The 21,277-nt window shown below is 28.4% G+C and overlaps 1 protein-coding gene across 1 annotated transcript in view; it reads right to left on the bottom strand.

Moving 5' to 3' along the window:
* Positions 1-21,277, bottom strand: part of LOC106678785 (carboxylic ester hydrolase) — a 22,508-nt gene continuing 1,231 nt past the window's right edge. Inside the window, exons 2-10 of the mRNA XM_014417535.2 lie at positions 15,543-15,710; positions 15,311-15,467; positions 12,997-13,182; positions 10,459-10,649; positions 5,945-6,107; positions 4,739-4,896; positions 3,668-3,812; positions 780-906; positions 1-688 (exon numbers count right to left, since the gene is read on the bottom strand). Of these exons, the coding sequence (XP_014273021.1) occupies positions 523-688; positions 780-906; positions 3,668-3,812; positions 4,739-4,896; positions 5,945-6,107; positions 10,459-10,649; positions 12,997-13,182; positions 15,311-15,467; positions 15,543-15,710 (1,461 nt within the window). The 3' untranslated portion in view covers positions 1-522. The remainder of the gene's footprint in view (positions 689-779; positions 907-3,667; positions 3,813-4,738; positions 4,897-5,944; positions 6,108-10,458; positions 10,650-12,996; positions 13,183-15,310; positions 15,468-15,542; positions 15,711-21,277) is intronic.

The raw sequence follows: 21,277 nt of genomic DNA, 5'->3' as shown, positions 1-21,277 counted from the left end.
TTCAACTTTATATATTATTATATATTTCAACTTTCTTTATTGTCTATACATTTACAATATATTTATGTATTTTGTTTTACTTTTATTTCCTCCCTGAAAGAACATTCACAATAATTATTCTTCTTCTATCTTAATTCCATAATTAACTATTTCTGTATCATGTTTATTAAAGTAATTATGTTAATTAATGCATAAAGAGGACACCTGCCAAGAATTAAGATGGACCTTACCTTTCTGAGTAATCTGGAAGCAAGTCATAAGAAATTTGGGTTAAGGAAACCCATAGTTTAAGCGGAAAATCATAAATATGAAATGTTTACTTTACCCTGACCAAGCCAATTTGTATAAGAAATTAATTACTGTGTTTTATTTCTAATTCCAAACCATTACCATCTAGATTCCTTCAACGATCAGCAATAGGTTGTTTCCAACATGAGTTTAAACTGTAGACAATCCAGAATTAAGAAATATTAATTTTTCAACATATCCAGTCCTAATATTCACATGAAACAGTTTTTTTTTTTATAATTCTTCATGGTTATTTGCTGATGCCTTCAGAGAATCCCAGAAAGCCTCTTCCCCGATACCGTCGACAATCACTTTTTTTAAATATCTTGGCCCCTCAATATCCGTATAAACAAGCTGAGGTAGATGACTGCTCACTGATTCAAAATCGCTTCCTAATGACCTACAATATATATTAAAGGATTATAAATGCAAATTTATTATCGAAAAATTAAAAACTTTTTAAAATCTTATTGTTAAATATATTCACTAACCCATTGGCGGCAAAAGAAGCCCAAATGTCTACCATAGTTATAGCAACCTGGGTATCGGACTCGGATGAAAATCTTCCAGTTAATGCTGAACCCGCTATATAAATAACATCATCACAATGTATAATACCTATGGATGAAAACAGAAATATAAATAAGGGCACAATTATACCTGTAATTAAAACAATATATCACTTGAAATAATGGAATAAAATAAAATAATGAAATAATCTTGAAACAATATATAACTGTAGCTAAAATTTTTAATATATAGGGAGATGGTCAGGGTTGCGGTCAAAGGAGAAATAAAAATAGTTTACAACTATTTATTTTCCAACGTTTCGCCCCACTCTTCATACTTTTTTTTTTTTTTTTTTTTTTTTTTTTTTTTTTTTTTTTTTTTTTTTTTTTTTTTTTTTTTTTTTTTTTTTTGTTTCCCGTATTGTTTTTTGTTTTATATACATCTCCTGTACTTTTTTAGCTTTATATTTTACGTATTTTTGTATGAAACTATTGCTCATGCCTTTGTTACTTTTTTTTATTCTTTTCATTATATCTTCGTATTTTTATTTCTATCATTTTATCTTAACATAGTTTCATTTTGTATCTTTTTAGCCCTGATGAAGCCCTGCAAAGTGGGGCGAAACGTTGGAAAATAAATAGTTGTAAACTATTTTTATTTCTCCTTTGACCGCAACCCTGACCATCTCCCTATATATCAATTTTTACGGTCAACTATACATACATATATAAAATTTTTAATGTTTGGTTATTTATGTGTTGTAGCTAAAATTGTACACAGGCTTCAACAGACAGATATTTTTTCTATTGTCCATGTGTTCTTAATTGTATGAATAAATCAATTTTTTGTATTTTTTTTTTTTTTTTATAAATAAACAGTTCATTCATTGTTGAACTTATGTAGGATTGTACGAAGATAATCTGGGTGACAGTCAATAAAGGTACATAGAATTTATATACTTTGTATTCTATATGGTATAAGTATAGAATTACTAATGTAACAATTCTATTACTCATTTCTGTACTTGTTATTTATTAGTATTCTATTTATTTATATTTACATTTTTTTTTTAGCTTACTATGTTCCTCTTTTATTCCCATCATTATGCCCAGCAAAGTGGGACGATACCATGGTTACCAATAAATAATTTATTTCTTACTATTTTGTAACTTTCTTGACCACCCACAGACTATCTTCCAACAATATATTGTAATATCCTATTTTTTTTTTTTTTTTTATGTTATTTTTTATATATAAATGGTTTTTAGTATGTTTTATTTTATGTATCGTTTCAGTATTGTTTATTTGTTGTATTGAACCAAAAAGCAAGCAAACCAATTTTCATCAGTAAGATATGGGGTCACAAAAGACATCCTTCAGAGCTTCAAGATGGCGCCGTTTCGAAGTTGGTAGATTTGCTGCCACGTTGAGCAGATTCAAATATTTTCAATTTTATTTATCTTCCTATCATGATTGTAATTACAGTAGACTTAAGAAAAATAGAAGTCGATAATAAGTGTTAAAGAATAATATTCATAAAGAAAATCATAAGTAAAAGCTCAAAACTGTTGTGCTGGAATCAATGTTTGCATCGAACATCTAGTCAGGGGACTCTTTGTTTGGAGCACTGGTTATTTGAATGGCAGGTGAATTGGATCCGGGAAACTAGGATGTCTCCAGGAAGAGGTGGTGTGGACGACTGTTTGTCCACAGTGAGTGGTAGATATCTAAAGAAAAAGAAGACATCAAGAATCATTCAAGAAGAATAAGTGACTCTTTGTTTGGATCGCTGAGAGATTGGATGTGTGCTAAAAAGAGAAGAGGACCAATACTTGGTTTACAGACAGTGGTTGTTTTTGAGATAGAAGACATTGAGAACCATCATTCATCAAAGAAGGTTATATAATTGGTTAGAGTTGCACAACATATAACTGGTTAGAGTTGCACAGCATATAATTGGTTAGTGTTGCACAACATAAAATTTGATTCTATTTGTAAAAATAGCCATTAATTTATTTAAGTGTCTTTGTTCTAATTGTCTGGAAAATCTGTCCTGAGATTATGAGTCAATAATGTTATAAAATTTAAAATAAAATTCTCATATCTATTTAATATTAAAGCTTTTCATTTGAACCTTAGAGAATAAATAAAAATGAGAATAAATAAAAATTAATAAATTCCCTTACATTTATTTAAAATAAATTAAGAATATTACAATATTAAATTATGCGACACTAATAACAAAACCTATTAGCTACATATGTTTTACACTGTAGTTAGGAGACTTTAGACTTAAGATCGAGATTTCCTAATGTCAAAAGTTTTGCACATTGTTTTATTTTTTCAGGCAATATTTGTGAAATACATATATATTTTGGAATTTTAATGATTTAAATTAATTTATATAATATTTAAACAATATCAAGGTTGTAATCAGACCAAACACTAAAAGCACCTAATAGATGACATGTAGCTTATGCATCATATGCAACTACAGGATTATTTTAAGTTTAGTTCTAATAAATCAATTGTAAAAGTTTTTGTTTTTGTTTTTTTTTCAGCCAAGACTCCCATTGGAGTCCTATACTGCCTAACCATGGTTGGGGGTCAAAGTTCTTCGTTTTGTGGGACTGCTGCTCAATGAAAAAAGTCAACGTCCCAGGCCGGATTCGAACCGGCACCGCCAATAGGCATTATATTGGTAAGACTGTGTCTTAACCACTGAGCTATGGGCGGCCCAATTGTAAAAGTTGATGAAAATCAAATTAAATTCATACATAATAAATAAGCAATATTAAGAAACAACATATTTCTGATGCATCTATTTACTAGAACATATATTGAAGATGTTAAGATACTTCGTACTTACCCAGGTTCTCATCAGAGAATGTCTTAGAGTGAGAGAGTTGACCCCTATAAGAGAACTGATACACGTAGACGGGAGAACTGTAGAGGGACGCATGCAGTTTAGCAGCCTTTCCGATCCCCAACAAGAATGCTGAATCTCCATACATCTGCAAAAGGATTATCATTACATTTACAATTGTAAATCAATATATAGTTATAACTTTGTTATAATTTAATGACTATGCTCTTTTTCCTCGGTCCCAATCTTAATTGGTGGTTATCCTATGAAAGTGTATACATTATAATGACATAATTTTAATTATAATCTAATGTTATAACGTTTTGAATGAAGTTTTTCATTAAAAACTAATATTATTTTTATTTATAACGTTCTGTTTTGGAAATATGAGATATGTGAACTTGAAGTTTTGAAAAAAGTACTGGAAGGAAACAGTAAAGTGATAAGGTAATGTAATTTACAGCCTTTTCCTGTAGGACTCTCTCTGTCTGTCTGTGTCCTCTCCTTTGCAGTGGAACCCTATTGGTTCAGCCAACGTTATCCTTATATGTCCGTACTATCTTAGGCGGCATGCCCTGATCCTTTCATTTATAGATTATATAATTTAAAAAAAATAATAATGTTGATATAAGAAAAGATAAGTAAGCTTTGATACAGAAGTATTCAACATCTACTGTTTTATATAAATACATATATAATATGTAAAAGAAAATAACAGCTGGTGTTAATTATCCTTCCTTCTTCCTATTACATGTAAATACAAGAGGTGCCTGTGCCTTTATTATCATGTCCTTAATTGAAAAATAAATTATATTGAGTTATGTTTTGTATTGAGTTATTTAAGCTATGTTATTTTAGATCAAAATATTTTGTTAGGTGCATAGAATTGATCTGATACAAAGGTACACCTCTCGTCCTCAGAAAATTCTAGTCTCTATGACTTATGGGGTTACTCAAATCAACAATGCAGTTGTATATGGTTAGTATATACATATAACCATGATAATAATTAAGATATAATATTGAGATATAAGTTAAGATGTGTGTTTTTAAATATGTTATTGCTTTACTCACCTTAAGAAGATTAAAACCTCCCTGAGTGCTGTTATCAATTTTGTAATGTTCTTTTATTTTCTTACTTATTTCTGAAGACTTTTCTGGTGGAACTGAATAACCAAATGATGCAAGAAACGACACTGCCTGATCCCAGGTTTCTGGTTTACCAAGAAATCCTGCAAGATAGATGAAAAAAAATAATAGAAATTATTCTTGTTAGGCCTGGATTTTTTTTCCTTTTAAACAATACCAATAAATTGCTAATATAAAAAACAGTAAAATGGTTGTTGGTGGTTTGTCTACCTAGTCATAAAAACCCAATGTTACTAAATTGTATATGTTATTTTTATATTTCTAAAATTTGTTTACTTTATAGTAAAAATAATTAAGGCTTAGTGAACCTGAGGGTTCAAAATTGGTACAGCCAATCGCTGCCTCCATAAACCTATCCAGCGACACCCATCCAAACCAAGATTTATCAGATCATCAGTCTTGATGCAATCCTTCCCCCTATACTTCAGTCTACCCCTAGGACATTTGGGACATAAATACCCGACATACTAACACCCTTTGGTTCAGTGTTTGTAAATGATTTAGGGATCCGTTTGTTACCAATGCCCTACAACTTTACATGTCCATCTTATTCACTGCAATGCTATAACCTTAATTATATTTACTGGGTGCAGTTGCCTCAATTCAGCATTGTGTAATCTTATGAATTCTCTGGTTAACCCATCCTTTATTGATCCGAATATTTTACTTGATACATTATTTAAAAAAACCTTATGGTGCTGTTTTTACCTTAGTGTAAGAGGCCACGTTTCGCATCCGCAAAGAAATGATAATAATTTTTTAAATTATAACTTTTAAGTTTCTCGAAGGAAGGTGTGAGCTAAGAAATTTTTGAAATAGAAAAATAACAAGAATTTCCCACCTTAATTTTATTAATTCCCTCTGACCTTTATTTTCTTATCAATTTATTAATGTAAATATTTTATAACATGAGGAGGGAATGAGATTCCTCAATAGTTATTAAAATTCTTCCTCGGCTTCTTTTGTGAATTGGAATAAGTAAATATTTCATCAATAGAGATAGATAAGAAAAAATGTTTTTAATATTGCAATGAGAAATATTACTATATTATTCCTATTATTATAGTATATTAAATATGTTTCAGTTTTCAAGACAATTAGTTCTACATACTGCCAAAAAAATATACATACTTGCTCCAAAGAGCAACCCCTCATCTGGAACATACGTTAAAAGTAATGGAACGTCAGAAGCACCTTTTTCCAGCAAAATGTCTTCTGGCTCTTTTGAAATAAAAGCATTAGGACCAGGAGGTTCGACAACTGGTGAAAAAGGAATCGACGATGCTTTCGTGAACTGAAAAAATTTTATAAATAATATTTTATAAAGTTTGACATTTAGCACATAAACAGTAAAAAAGGTGTAATGAAAATGTTTGGTATAATGTTGGCTACTGCAGTGTTACTACATTGAACTGATCCTTTGGGCATAGAAACTCAACAATGCATTTGGAGCAATATTCCGATTCCCTAGTTTGTAAATTATATCATATTCATGATATAAGATGGAAAACAATGAATATTGGAAAATCTTCTATACTATAGTCTCAATACATGAAAATGAGTAAGTATCCAGGAGAGTGAAATGGCTTATAGTTTCGGAGTAACCGATCATCATTCCCTTTTTATGATTGCTGCTCTGCAGTAGTTACATATATTGGTATTTACATATGTTATTGGTAGTTACATATATAATGGTAGTTACATAAATTATCTAATATATGATGGTAAAGTGAGCCAAGAAGCCAAGGAGGCTGTGGAAGTGAGAGTGGAAAGATAAAGAACCTGAAGAGCAGGAAAAGAACTGTTAGCTCAACATTGGAAGAAGACGGAAGGTTCTCAAGACAGTTCCAGTTATTCACTTGAAGGTGAAGCCCAGCTTTGGAGAGACAATTACAGTGAGTCCACTTATTATGTTTTATATTTATGATTAGAGAAATGGTGTTGCTATGGATTAGTGTTAGTTCTCGTGCAAGATATAAAAGAAAGTGAAAAACAAAATCTATTGAAAAGATAGCTAAGGAAGATTTTACTTAATTTAGTACATATATAACACATAATACATATAATCTACATATATAACACGGATTATTCCTGATAATAATAACATGCAATAACACCCTCAATAAATATAAGAAAACCATAGTATTTCAATCTTGTATGTATAATTTATATCTGATTTTTATTTTTATGTAAATAAATGTTTGCCTAAGAATTCCAACTCTTACATTTATTATTGTATATAACAAGTGATTTTACTTTGCAAGTTGATTGGCTGAGTCCATTTATGCCTTCTTGCAGCATACAGTCCGTTTCAGCTTGAATGAATTCAAGATCTTCAGATTATGAAGAAGAGTGTTGGCTTGATTTAGTGACAACTAGCATTCATCCTGCTGATAGAACATGGATACTATAGCTAGAGTAGTGAAGGAAGAGCTACAAATCTCCAGTGGTTCCTTGGTTTTCAACGGAATTTTTGTACATCATGGCCCAAAATTATATCAAAACATAGTTTTTCATTAGAAAGTTATGTTGGTATAAGTCTAGTTGTTTATTTGGATATTTACAGAACAACTACCAATAATCATGGAAGTGAAAGAAGTATAAGCCATGAAAACTTTTTACTGCCAAACTAAATGCAACATAACAATAATTACAGACTTGTTAAAAAGCTTAGATAGACGGAGCATCTGAAAATTTTCTGCATCTATTTCGATCTAAACAATCTATAAAATCTGAGTGTATATTGATATGGGTTTCAAGTCATGTAGGAATTGCAGGAAATGAACTGGCCGATTGAGCTGCAAGAGAAGCACTCGTGCTCCTGGTATGGGGTAAAGCAATTTTAACTCCATCAGAAGTGAGCAAACCCCTAAAAAAGGAAATCAAAGATGATGGCGATTTTTGTGGAATGAAAGCGGAAAGAGTAAACTAAAAATTATCATAAGGATGTCAAGTCTTGGGGTACCTCCAGCCATAAATGCCATAGAGAGGTCACACGAGACTCACTCACTCCTATCTTATCTCAAAAGAAACGCCTACAAAATGATATTGTTACAAAAATTTGACGATTAGGCACATGTTATAGGAATGCCCATATTTCACATCCCACCTCAATAGCTTAGGATTAAATCAAGATATTTTAAAAACTCTTAAAGACTATGATAAAACAATAAAATTAGTATTTCAGTTTTTAAAATCAAAAGGTTTAAGGGCTCACATATAACATAAAAAAAAAAATAAATAAATAAATTTAAGCAAAATTAAATAATAAATAAAGACATTGATGACCAGTGATGTTTTATGCCTTTAAACAAAAAAAATAAAACAAACTTTTGCTTCTTGTAGGACAAAATTTAGCTTTTGTTTCAGAACCACATTGTAATTCATGGAGCTGAGAGAACTTCCACTATCAATCAAACCATCGCAGAGTTTTCCATTCACTTTACAAATTTAACTGCCTTTCTCAAACAGGAGGAAGAAGCTATGGATAAAACAGTTGCAATGAGAGCAGTGGAGGTAGAAGTACATTTTTCCCTTTATGACCTGCACTTAGATTTGCAAACCTTCTTTAAATAGCCAGTTTTGTCAATATTCTTGCAAGCAATTTCTCTAGCTGGACAGAAAGTGGATTGAGGTACCACCACAAAAAATGCATTTCTCCTAAGATTGGCTTAAAAATTAATGCTGATGAAGAAGATTGCTGGAGCTAGGACAGTAATACTAGAGGATCATGAATAGATATCAAGGTTTAAGTCAGGAGAAGGAAAATCATAGGTTTGAAAATTTTATGCGCTATTTCAAGTAACAAATTGAATGCATCATCTAATAAAAGAATATTATTCTCCGAACGTCTCTAGCGTATTGCTATGTATTGGTCTTTTGACAATCCTGGGTATTATTAAGGTGTTTCGTCATCTGCCCCTATACCTGGTCAGGGTATCCTTCTGCAAAGCTTTTAGCGTCCCCGGATATGAAAACATCTGTATTAAGTTTGTCACATTACCAGAGGCCCCTAAGAAAATTAGATTGGCTAACCTTTAAGTGTCAAAACACAAAATAGGCTGTGACGAGGGACCAGAATCAAATTTCAGGTGCAGGCCCTTCCTGGACATGTCAAACTTTTTTTACACAGGAGGAGGAGGGGGACGCCTGCCTCGGGAGTCTTCGGACATCGATGACCAATGAGAGAAGAGATTTCAAAATAAGGTAACGCCCTAAAAAGGGAAGTGGGAGAATAATACGGAGGAAATCTAGAAGAGCCAGACAGACACGCTCAACAGGAAGGCTTAGACGGGGAAGGACCACAGTCAGGAGGCAGACTTAGAGGATGCACTTCGATCAGATGAAGTCGTGAGAAGGGCCACGAGACCTGGACATCCCTTATGAAACAGAAGACACCTACGGCACTACATCCCACGGCATCAGCAGCTATAAGTATAAATTAACTAATAAGTAATCATGTAATAATCTATATTTTATGGCAACCTTTATCTGAATCATTTGAATCATAATAACAAATTGTAAATAAATACTTAGGTTCTTTATGTAGTTTATATACTATTATATATCCCAATATACCACTCTTTATTATCCTATATAATTAATGGTAACAACATTTTATAAATATAAAGGTATTTAATCTGTAAACTGGTAAACACACAAACAGCCTTTGTAAAGGAATCCAATTATAATAATAGTTTTTTAGGACTCAATTTATAATCAATTAATTAACTTATTTTCGGATAATTTCCTTCAGCGATTATCCTCGCATCCCGATATATAATCTGCCACTAGTACATAGCAGTATGGTAGACAAAGTCAGTCCACTAATAAAGGCATCCCCCACACAGTCTTTATCTTGGCTGTGACTGCAGAAAATTCATAGTTGTTGATTAATTGATTAAGAGCTTGCAAGTAAGCATCAACGATTTTGTAGGAACGTTGTTTGCGAGTGGATGGAGAACGCTCAGTATAAATAACATTTTCTAGTTTGACATAAAGATTTTCTAGAGTAGGCTTGGCCACATCAAAAGTAGAATACTCACTAAAGTAAGGCAATCCTTGGCTAATGTATGTAATTCTTGTTTGTATTTGTTATTGTTTAAAGGCGTAAAACCTTTTGGTCATCAACTTATGGATTGTTAAAATAAAGCTAAACACACCCACATACACTCACTCATGCATACTTGTACATGATTCCAATATAAATAGAAAAAAATAATAACATACAAATAAAATATTAAAATTGAAGATAAGTTATAATTTAGAAAGGAAGCGATGAGCTTTTAAAAATTTAAACACCAATGTAACCTTCACTTCCTCCTCTGTGAGAGCTTCAGATAAATTTGGCGTCAGTCCTATTCTGTTTATTGTTGGTAACTTGTGAGGGCATTCTTCAAAAATATGTTTATATGAGAACGGACTGACAATATTAACACATTAGAGGTGGCAGTTTTCTGACGAGGTGAGAATGTGTGAGGACAGTAATGCCTATTTATGGTAACGGTTTCCTTTAAATTTAACTATTAATCAAGAACATTGAAGAAGATAAAGAGTACTATTATCATACTAAAAGTAACTGAAACTATATACATTTTTATAAAAACTCAATTGATGATTTAGGTTAAATTTAAAACTATATTTACCCAAAAATATTTAGTAAGAGCAACAATGTGATCAGCAGGTCTTTTCTGAAGACATTTTACCATCACTTTGGTGTCATTTGTAGGGCAGCCAAGTTGGTCTGCGAGTACAACTGCTTTTTCCTTTGAAGTCCTAGATATTACCCATGGGCTTAACGACACTCCACTCATACATATAGCACCTTTGAAAAGACCTTGAAAACAAAATTTTTGAAAAATATTTAAGTCATTTCTTTAAATGTAAGTCAACCAAAAGTACATATATAGCAAATACAAAATGAAAAAGAAACCTGCTAAACAAAGGTTATAAAAAAAACAAATACTAATTAATAGTCTTCAGGGAGTTGAAAGGATTTGAGTTTACATGAATGGAATTGATAAGGGGTGTCTGATCAGTCTTCTGATGGGTGTTAAGGAAGCTCAGCCACACTTGTCATTAGGCCGCAATAGTATTCAGTCTAGTCCAATATTTCCCTCCACGTATGACAGAATATTGTAGATAATTATAAATGATGCTAAGGGGATTTGAGCAAGAAAATATGATCGAGGAGAAAATGGTTGGGGGTGCGGTCAATGATAAACACAAATAAGTTGGATTAACCTATTTTATTGTGCCAACGTTTCGGCTAGAGTTTCTATCCTTCTTCAGGGCTAAAAACAGAACAAGATAATAACCACAGTAAGTATAGAAAAATAAAAAAAGAAAGTATAAACAGAATAATTTTACACATAAAATGAATAATTTTACAAAATAGAATTAATAAAATGAAGTGATGAGAGGAGCGGGAAATAAAATTTATACATAGGTAATTGAAAAAGTAGGTAAAATAACATAATTAAGGAAATGAAATAAAAATGAAGTTATATAATGCAAAGAAGTATGAACATATTAGTTATTAATAATTTAAAAATTGAAATATGAAAAGAAAATGAAAATTGAGAGGAAGAAAATATATGTAACAATAATAGTTGGGTAAGAGGGGTAAATAGTAAAATAGTAAATAAGGGGTAAGAGTAAAATAAAGAAAGGGGAAAGAAAACAAAAAAAGAATAAAAACGAATCTGTTAGCTGGAAAATCAAACGCCTATTTCCAGCTAACAGGTTCGTTTTTATTCTTCTTTTGTTTTCTTTCCCCTTTCTTTATTTTACTCTTACCCCTTATTTACTATTTTACTATTTACCCCTCTTACCCAACTATTATTGTTACATATATTTTCTTCCTCTCAATTTTCATTTTCTTTTCATATTTCAATTTTTAAATTATTAATAACTAATATGTTCATACTTCTTTGCATTATATAACTTCATTTTTATTTCATTTCCTTAATTATGTTATTTTACCTACTTTTTCAATTACCTATGTATAAATTTTATTTAGATGGTTGGAGAAGATAGCAAAGTATAACAATAATACTTTGCTATCTTCTCCAACCATCTTCTCCTCGTTCGTCATCCACGGTCAACTATCTCTCATAATTAAGAAAATATGATGTTATACATTATAAGAAAAGTTGACTATAGATGGAAAAAAGGGATTTAGGTGAGATTTGAAATTGGGGTAAGAGGTTTTGAAGAATGAGAAAGATAAATTTGACTGAATGGATTAGAAACAACTAGAGAAGAGGGAGTAACAACATAACAGTGAATAAGGGAATAATTGATGATAAAGGATGTCAAAGTACAAGAAGGAATGTCTTGTATGTTAGAATAAATCGGAATATTAGAAGAAATGAACTCAGGTGATGAGGATGAACATGTCTTGACCAGTTGTACATCCTCATCACGCCTCGTCTCCAAAAAGATCTATATCCTGTTAAAGTGAGATGTAAAAATTTATTTTTTATTGTATATATTTTACCCTGTGACAAACTGTGAATATATCAATTGTACTGTTTGTAACGTTCAGTCAGTTAACGTTCAGGCAGGTTGCTGTTAAGCATTGTGTGTGTACTTGTGTTGTTTGTTCTCACTATAGTAAGAACGTTTTATGTTATTTAGCCGCCCCCGCGTTCAACTATCCAATTAAAACCTTTGCCTCTAAACGTAAAAACCAACAAACAAAACCTTCCCTTAACATATCCCAAATACTTAATTCATTACTACACCCTTAATTTTTTATCCAATAGTTTTCAATTTTGTTTTTGTCTTCAGACAACACCTTACATTATTATTATTACTTATATACTGCTCATGTTATAAGTAGCATCTTTGGATGGCATTTAATATCCCAAAGAGATGACTAAGAAATACTTGATAAACCAAATTTTGATCATCCGCTTGACAGATACATTTCTTTTGAAGCAGCTAGTAACAATATACATAATGCATTATATTATTTTAACTCTTTTAAAAATGTATATTGGAATATTATTTCACTTGTGCCTTCCCTGGATATAACAAAAAAATTGTTAAAAAAAACAACAAAAGTTTGTATAAATTTCAAAATTAATCTTAAAAGCAAATTAATAATTTATGATCAATATGAAAATATATTTTTTATACAATGAATGAACTATTATATGAAATTAAAAAAAAAAAACCTTTGCTCAGGGGAGATAGTAAGTGCAAATGACAACTAGCGCCACCTGCTGAAATACCAGCTATAGTCACACTATTCGGATTGCCACCAAATGCTGCAATATTTTCTTGAATCCATTTCAGGGCTAAGACTTGGTCCTTCAATCCATTGTTTCCGGGCACAATTCTGTCTTCGGTCGACAGGAAACCTGGAAATATATGTGATAGATACTTCTATTTTTGAAACTCATAAATTATTTCTTTCATGTAAACATAAAAAAATTCAGTTTTTGTAAATAAAAGCACTTTATCCAATTTGTACCACACAAGAAAGTGAAAAATTCGTTCTTATCAACAAATTTTTTTTTTTTATTGTATTTAAATGAAAATATTTCAAAATATGAAAAATAAAAGCATTATTGTATAAATAAAGAATTTTTATTTCATTATAGCTTAACGGTAATAAGAGGAATGTAGTCTAATTATTCAGCCAAGTTACTTTCTTTCATCATATCTTGATCAATTTTCATGTGAGCTAGCCTATTATTACACTTATCCTTTCCTACATCATGTATTAAATCCTAAAATCATGTATATATTGTAAGAATTTATTTATATTAAAAAATAAAATAAAAAGAATCTTAATCGTTTTTAAACTATTTTCTAATATAAAAGATTAATTTGGGTTCTGATTAAGAACTTTAATACTTAATGGATAATATAATTTTATTATATAAAAAGACTCTTTATCTCAGGGCGTGTAGTTGCTAGGCAATCAGAAAAACAGACACTTATTATAATTACGCTTAATTAAATTAAAATCTATTTTACACATGTATCTATTTTTATGCATACAAAACTAACCAAGTTCACGATCTTCCTTCATTGATCCTTGGTGTCTTCTTTTTTCTTATTGTTCTTGTCTTAGCGTCCAAAATGGCTTCCTTCTTGACAGAAATTGATGAGGACCTCCTCATCCTGAAGACATCCTTTCTCTTCTCTCTCCACACAAACCATGATCCCTCCAAAACTAAAACCTGCCTTGAGGTTACATATAAACATCGATTGTCGCACAACAGTTAGGGATTTTTCCAAATGATTTACTTTCTGAATATTATTCATTAGCACTATTTCTTGATTTCTATTTTTCCTTTAATTTTCTATATTTTCAATTATGAGGGGACGAGTTAAAATAGTTTTTATGATATTTGAATCTGCTCAACGTGGCCTTGATTCAACGCACCGCCATCTTGGTTTTGTTTTGTATCACGAAGTTATTATAAACAATGAAACTTGGTTAGCTTGCTTTTTGGATAAACAAAACAAATGAATATTAAAATGATACATAAAATAAAACATATTAAAAACCCTTTATACATCAAAATATACTATTTACTAAAAAAGAGCATATTACAATATTTTTATCTAGAATTGTATAGCTTGTAATATTTTATTCTGAATCTGGCCCTCTTTGCTTTGTTAAATTGAATATAAGAAATTCTGCTTCTATATTTCATCAAGGACTCATCCAAGGAAATATCTCGGCTTGGCAAGAATACTTCTATGAATCTTATCTTGATTATGTTTAATTTTACATTAGCGATTATCACACTGCGAATGTTCATTATTAGCAAAGTATAATTTTCTTGAAATTGCCATGAACCTATTTGAAGTATGGTGTTTCGATGCTCTTGCCTATACTCCAATAACTCTGCAGTGTAGGTTTTTGCATTGTAGACATCAATATAATATGTAAAAAATAAACTTGCATTTTCTCTTCAGAAATTTTTTAAAAACTTGTGTCCTTTTCACCAAATCGATTAGTTTTAGTTACATGTTCAAGAATTTTCTTTGTCAAAAACGGATTGTAAACATTTTGTCTAGTAAAATTTATTATGTTTTCATTTAAACCACCAACAGATATAAATTTATGCAATTTAGGTTTATCATTTTTTCTTCTCACTCAATATCGCTTTCACTTTGATTACTATCAGAAAAGATGGTAATAAAATGTCTGCATTCTCTAGATATAATTACCTCTTCACTGCTATCGGAAACATATAAAACTATTTGCAATCACCTCTATTCACTGATTGTATGCCCAATATGCATGGTTATAATATGCACTTTGGTGATAAATGCCTAAGTGAAACTATATCTGCTTATGATGGAAATGTGTTAATGAATGTTATTAGGTGATTTTTGAAAGTTTTAAACAAGCAATAATAGTAATTAAATAATAATTCCCCTTAAAATCACAATTATAAGGAGACCTTGGATATAAAAACCAGTATGAAGTATAATTTCAAAAAATTTTTACAGTAGCCATTACCTTACCTAATGGGCCGAGTCTATAATTGAACGTTACTAGAACAAGGTCTTTTTCCAGGAGATAGTCAGCATTGTGAAACGTTGAATGGAGAGCAATAAAACCACCACCGTGAATGAAAGCTATCACATCAAGAAGTTTTTCATTTCCTCCTTCGTTAGGTAACTAAAACATAGAAGCAGATTGTAGAAATAAATATGAAATTCATAAATTAATAGAAATATAGTGTGTTTAACCTACCTTTGGTGTATAAACATTGATATACAAGCAGTCCTCTGAACCTACAACTTCATTTTGATTATCTAATGTTTCAGAAATATTGAATATCTTAATGTTAATTTGAAGGCATCGAGGAGGCTCTTTTGTTGCATTGTAGATACCTATCCAAGGTTTCGTAGGTTCGGGCTCCTAAAAAATAAAATAAAAACTATTTATTAGTTTGCTTTCTATATAGATAGTGCTTTGCAATTGCTAGATTTAGGGATATAGATATATTAATTGAGTATAAATGAAAACATTTAGCTATTTACACATTGGATTAACAAATTGATAAATTGCTTAGTATATTGATTTAATTTATAGCAGTAAATAATATTGTAATAAAAATGTGCATTAAAAAAATATAAATAACTTCAATACCACTGAACCAATCCACACGAAACTTGTGAGTGGTTTAGAGTTCTATGAACTGCAACAAAGAGCACAAACAGGATACAATTAAATAAATTAGTACCGCAGATATAAAATGAAACGTTTGAAAAGATTTTCTTTCTTTGAAACCAATATTTCCCCATTTTAATGGCAATAAATCTAGATGGTGGAAAAAACAGCAAACATTGAGGTTTTTAACAGTTGTATTAACGTAGGAATTGAATAAAAGTCAAAGTTATTGTGAACACCTGGAGACAAAAAAAATTCCTCTGAATAAATTAAGTTCATAAATGTCTAGTCGAATGAAAATGAAATTTAAAGGTTTCAGACGACGCTATAATAAATGAATATGATTTGCTTTTTCATAAAACAATTTTTTTTACCTATTTTACAGAAATCCTTATTATGTTTATTTTCAATTTTCAGTGAATAAAAAATCATTTAATAATCAGTAATTTTTTACTTATTCTTCGGAAAGAGACAAATCAATTGGTATATCAAGAAAATGTATACTTTTTTTTCTACTCTCAGGCTCTTGGACTAGTATGCCTTTGGAGAAAGCAAGATGATATTTAAACATTATTATTAATACATGTGAGGGGCATCCAATAATATTTACCATGTAAGCGTTCTAGTGTCTGTGTATATTGGTGTTGTTATGGGATCATTCCTATTTGATAATTAGACATAGATTTTGTTAAATCTATTCATCACAGTAATGGAAGAAGATATATAATTTTTACTCAATTTGCAAATGTAATTTTATCAGAGAAAGTAGTTTTTATCTCAAGTTATATATTTTCATTTCAATAAAGCTGCCATTAGAATCAGGTTTAAGAAAATGTTTATTTAATAGAAATTTAAAGAGTGTTCTTTGATAGGATTGATAACATCAGTATTTCATTTAGCATAATAAATGACATAACCTAACCTTCAAAAAATGTTATTATAGTCTATTTCAAGTATTTACACAAGATTTTAAAATATATATATATATATTTCTTCTGATTACAGGAAAGCAAATAAGTTGCAGGGTAAAAAGTTATCATTTTCAAAGATTTTTCATAGTTTTAGAATAATTCTTATTTGATAAAATTATAATATTTATTAAGAAATATCCAACTTGGTACAAATTTTTTAAATATTTGATATAAGACAGAAACATTTTAAAAGTTATATAAAAAGAAAATAAACTTCTTCTAAATGCATAAAAATATTTAAAAAATTATATTCCTTTATTTATTTGATGTATTGACTTTTTTTTTGTTTTCTTATTATTCAAAGTGATTAAAATTTTGTCTAAATATTAATCCATATATTAAGTTATAAACTTTTTATGATAATGGTCTCTTTACACATACTGTCTGAAAAAAGGGTAACAATTCAAAATTTATGAAAAAAATAAATTTATTTATAAAATAAATAAATAAATAAAATAAATATATTTATTTTTTAATATCTTTATTGAAATTTACAACAGTATATTATATAATACATTCAGTAAATTTGATCTCAGTTAAAATGGATTGTTACAGGCGTGTAGACAAAACTACCCATTGGTAGCACTCTAAAAAATAAATATAAATTATTTTATTTATCAAAAATAGATTTCCTATAATTTTTTTGAATTAGATTCACTCTCATTGTTTAAACTTGTTGCAGTAATAAAGCTGAAAATCTAAAATTTATGAATTTTAAAAAAGAAAAAAAAATTAAATTTATTGAACCACCCTATAACAACAGATAAGGGAAGCGTACTTCAAATTATATCGTACCATTTCTGTTCAATAATTTACCAGAAGAAATAACGAATATATCAATCACAAAGAAAACTATAACAGAAGTATTATATTGTAATATCCTCTTTTATGAGTAAATAGTTATTTTTTATAAATAAAATAAATATTTCAAAAGTGATATAGGACCGTTGATTGACATCACAAAATATCTAAAAAATGTTGTGAAATATAAAACAGATATAAAAAAGAATTGGCCAGCACTGTGTCGGTTTTATAAAAAGTGTTATAAAAATATCTGTTCTTATTGCCTAGAAAAACATGCCCTGAGATTAAGAGACTACTATATTATATATAATAAAATAAAAATTCTCAAATATATTTAATATTTAATCTTTTTGTTTAACCTTTTTCATCTTCAAAATTATATTTTAGATCTGAGAATTAGTAAAAACTATCAATTTATGTATTAAGATATACTTAGATCCTTATTTTTATCATATTATTATACCATTTTCTTTAATTTTATCCTTTACCTGCTCTTTAGTTTTAATGCTTTTTTCTTTTTTGTATTCTTTATATTAGATATAATGATAGATATTACATATATTATTGTATGTAATATAATATGATATTTATTATATCTTTTATTCCTTTTTATATTTTATATTGTATTCTTATTTTTAACCAAGTTTGCTCCATACCATAATAACTTATTAATTGTAAATTCGTAACATTATTATTCACTTCATAAATTCTTTCAATTATTTTTTATTTTACTTTATTTTCATTTAATATTTTTTATCTGTATAGATGTTGTTTCATTGGACCATATTGGATGTAAATATCTGAATAAATAAATTTTAAAAAATAAATAAAATATTTAATGATATGATCTTCTGAGTTTGTAACATCATCATACATCAAACATGTCGATTCGTTACAATGAATAAGTGTTAGCTGACAAAATTGTTATATTTTTTAGGAGATTGTCAACTTGGTTGAATTATTTTAAAAAATTTGATATCTAATTATAATGGTAACATTTATGAATTTAAATATAAAGAAAATAACTTGTTATAAATGACTTAAAATCTTGAAATATAATATTTCAAATGTAACTATTTTCATTTCAAATGTAACTTTATTTATTTCAATAGTGACCAAACAGGACTTGAATTAATTTATAAAAATAATACTTTATTTCTTTTATTAATTAAAAATAATTATGTTAATTTTAATAATGATTTCATATAATTTCAGCATATCCATACCTTCATAGATTAGATAATCTATATTATGTGATAAATTTAAACTATATATAAAATTATTTTTAAAAACCATTAAAGATGTCTATTAATTTTTAAATGCTAATTAAAATAATTATAGGGATTGATTATAAATATGTTTTTTGATAATTTATAATTAAAATAATTTTAGGGATTGAAACATTATTTCAGAATAAATAATAAATGGTTTAATTACTAATTGAGTCATTTTGGCCACATCCTGACCATTTTCCTTTTTTTAAATATTTTTAATTTTTATATATATTTATATATAATTTTCTTCAATTCTGAGTACTTGCTAGTACTGAATTATACTCAAAGTAATATGAAAAATATATCACTATTAGTTGATATTTAGTTAGCAAAGATCAAAAAAAATAAAATAAAATTTTACTTGAAATTATGAAGTACCAATTTATAGAATCGATTTTCCTAAAAACGGTTCTAACCATTTGATTAAATTCAGTACATCAATATACAATTGATTGTTCTTTAATCTGAGACAGGTTTTATCCTCATTTAAGTATTTTGACAGAGCTGTAGCGATGAATGATTAAAAAATCTTCCTTTGAAGTACGTTTAATTTTATTTATTCGAAATAAATAAATAAATCAGTTAATAATGAAATAAACTCAAACAAATGAACATCCAAGAATAGAATAAATATATATATTTTTTTTTCAGGTTTTTGACAATTGGGCAATTATAATTATTAAAAATTAAAAAAAAAGTATAATGATCCTAATTAAATTAAGTAAAAAATAATCAAGTTTAATTGTATAATTATCAATTATAATAAGATTTTATATTCATTTAAAAGAAATGAGTGTGTTATAGGTGTTTTATTATTTATTAAAAGTGATGAAAACTAAAAAGTTTATAAATAAGTTTTTATTTTAATAAGGGCCAGTGTTCAAGTCGTAGAACTCATATAAACGCAATCCTAATCAAAGACAAAATATTTTTTAATTGTTTCAAACTTTAGTATTTGTCATTGGCTAATTAATTACTAAGATATCCTTTTAATTCCTCCTGACACAGAATAAGACAACACATAATTCTACATATAAAGATTAGAAATGCAGAAAGGAATAAATCATTTTTTTTTAATGCTTAAATCCTCAAAACAATCCAATATAATATTTCAAACAAAGTTAGAACTGAAATTCAAGATAAAATAAATCCCTATGATATAAAGGCTATACAATATTTGACCAAATATATATTTTTCTTTACAGGGAGGTATACTGAAAAATAGACTCAGTTAAATTAAATAAGACAAGTCATAAACCAGTACAGCTTTATAGCCAAAACAATGTAACATTTTTATTATTGTTATCTTCACCTTAAAAAAAATTATAATAAATTGGGATAAATGGATCTTTGTAGTTTTCAATTAAAAAAAAAAAAAGTTAAATTATGACACTTTTTTGGAAGTTATAATAATTACTTTTTTGAATTTCTTATTATAACTTTATATTAGTTTTTTAATAATTAATATAATCATTATGAAAATAATATTGTAAGATATGTTAAAATCATCGATAAAAGGAAAAAATTGACAATATATGAGCCTTACTGGAAATTAAAAATAAGATAAAAAGCCTAAACAAATAATTACTTATACTTATAACTAATAATTGCAGGAGTAGTGTTTATGAAAATCTTGATAATAGAACTGGTATATAGAAAAAATTGTTCAAAAATGGCGATTGGAAATGTTGCGAAAATGTGGCAAATATCTAAATATGTATAAAATAAAATGGTTACAAATAAAATGTAAAATAAAATATCATTACATAGTTTAACTTTTAACAATGTTGTCCTATTTTTTTCCTCAATTTGATATTTAATAATTAACAATGAATCCACTAATAAAAAAATTGATAACCATAATAAAATAAAAATTTGTATTAATAGTCATAGTATGTAATTATAACTAATTAATTGATTTTTTTTTTTACCTTTGAAAATAGAATAAGTCCAAGCTATTATTTTTTTATTTGGTGCTTGGAATAACTTAAAAATATTTTATAACTATTTATAATGTAATTATGAGAGATAGTTGACCGTGGCTGATAAATGAGGAGAAGATGGTTGGGGGTGCGGTCAATGAAAAACACAAATAAGTATGATTAACTTATTTTAATGTGCCGACGTTTCGGCTAGAGTTTCTACTACTCTTCTTCAGGGCTAAAAACAAAACAAGATAATAACCACAGTAAGTATAGAAAAATAAAAAAATATAAAATTTTTTTTTATTTTACTATACTTACTGTGGTTGTTATCTTGTTTTGTT

Source organism: Halyomorpha halys, unplaced genomic scaffold, assembly GCF_000696795.3.
Source record: "Halyomorpha halys isolate HHAL.00 unplaced genomic scaffold, Hhal_1.1 Scaffold159.1, whole genome shotgun sequence".
Lineage (NCBI taxonomy): Eukaryota > Metazoa > Arthropoda > Insecta > Hemiptera > Pentatomidae > Halyomorpha > Halyomorpha halys.
The sequence above is the reverse complement of the archived record's forward strand: the minus strand, read 5'-3'. Positions and strand labels throughout refer to the sequence as shown.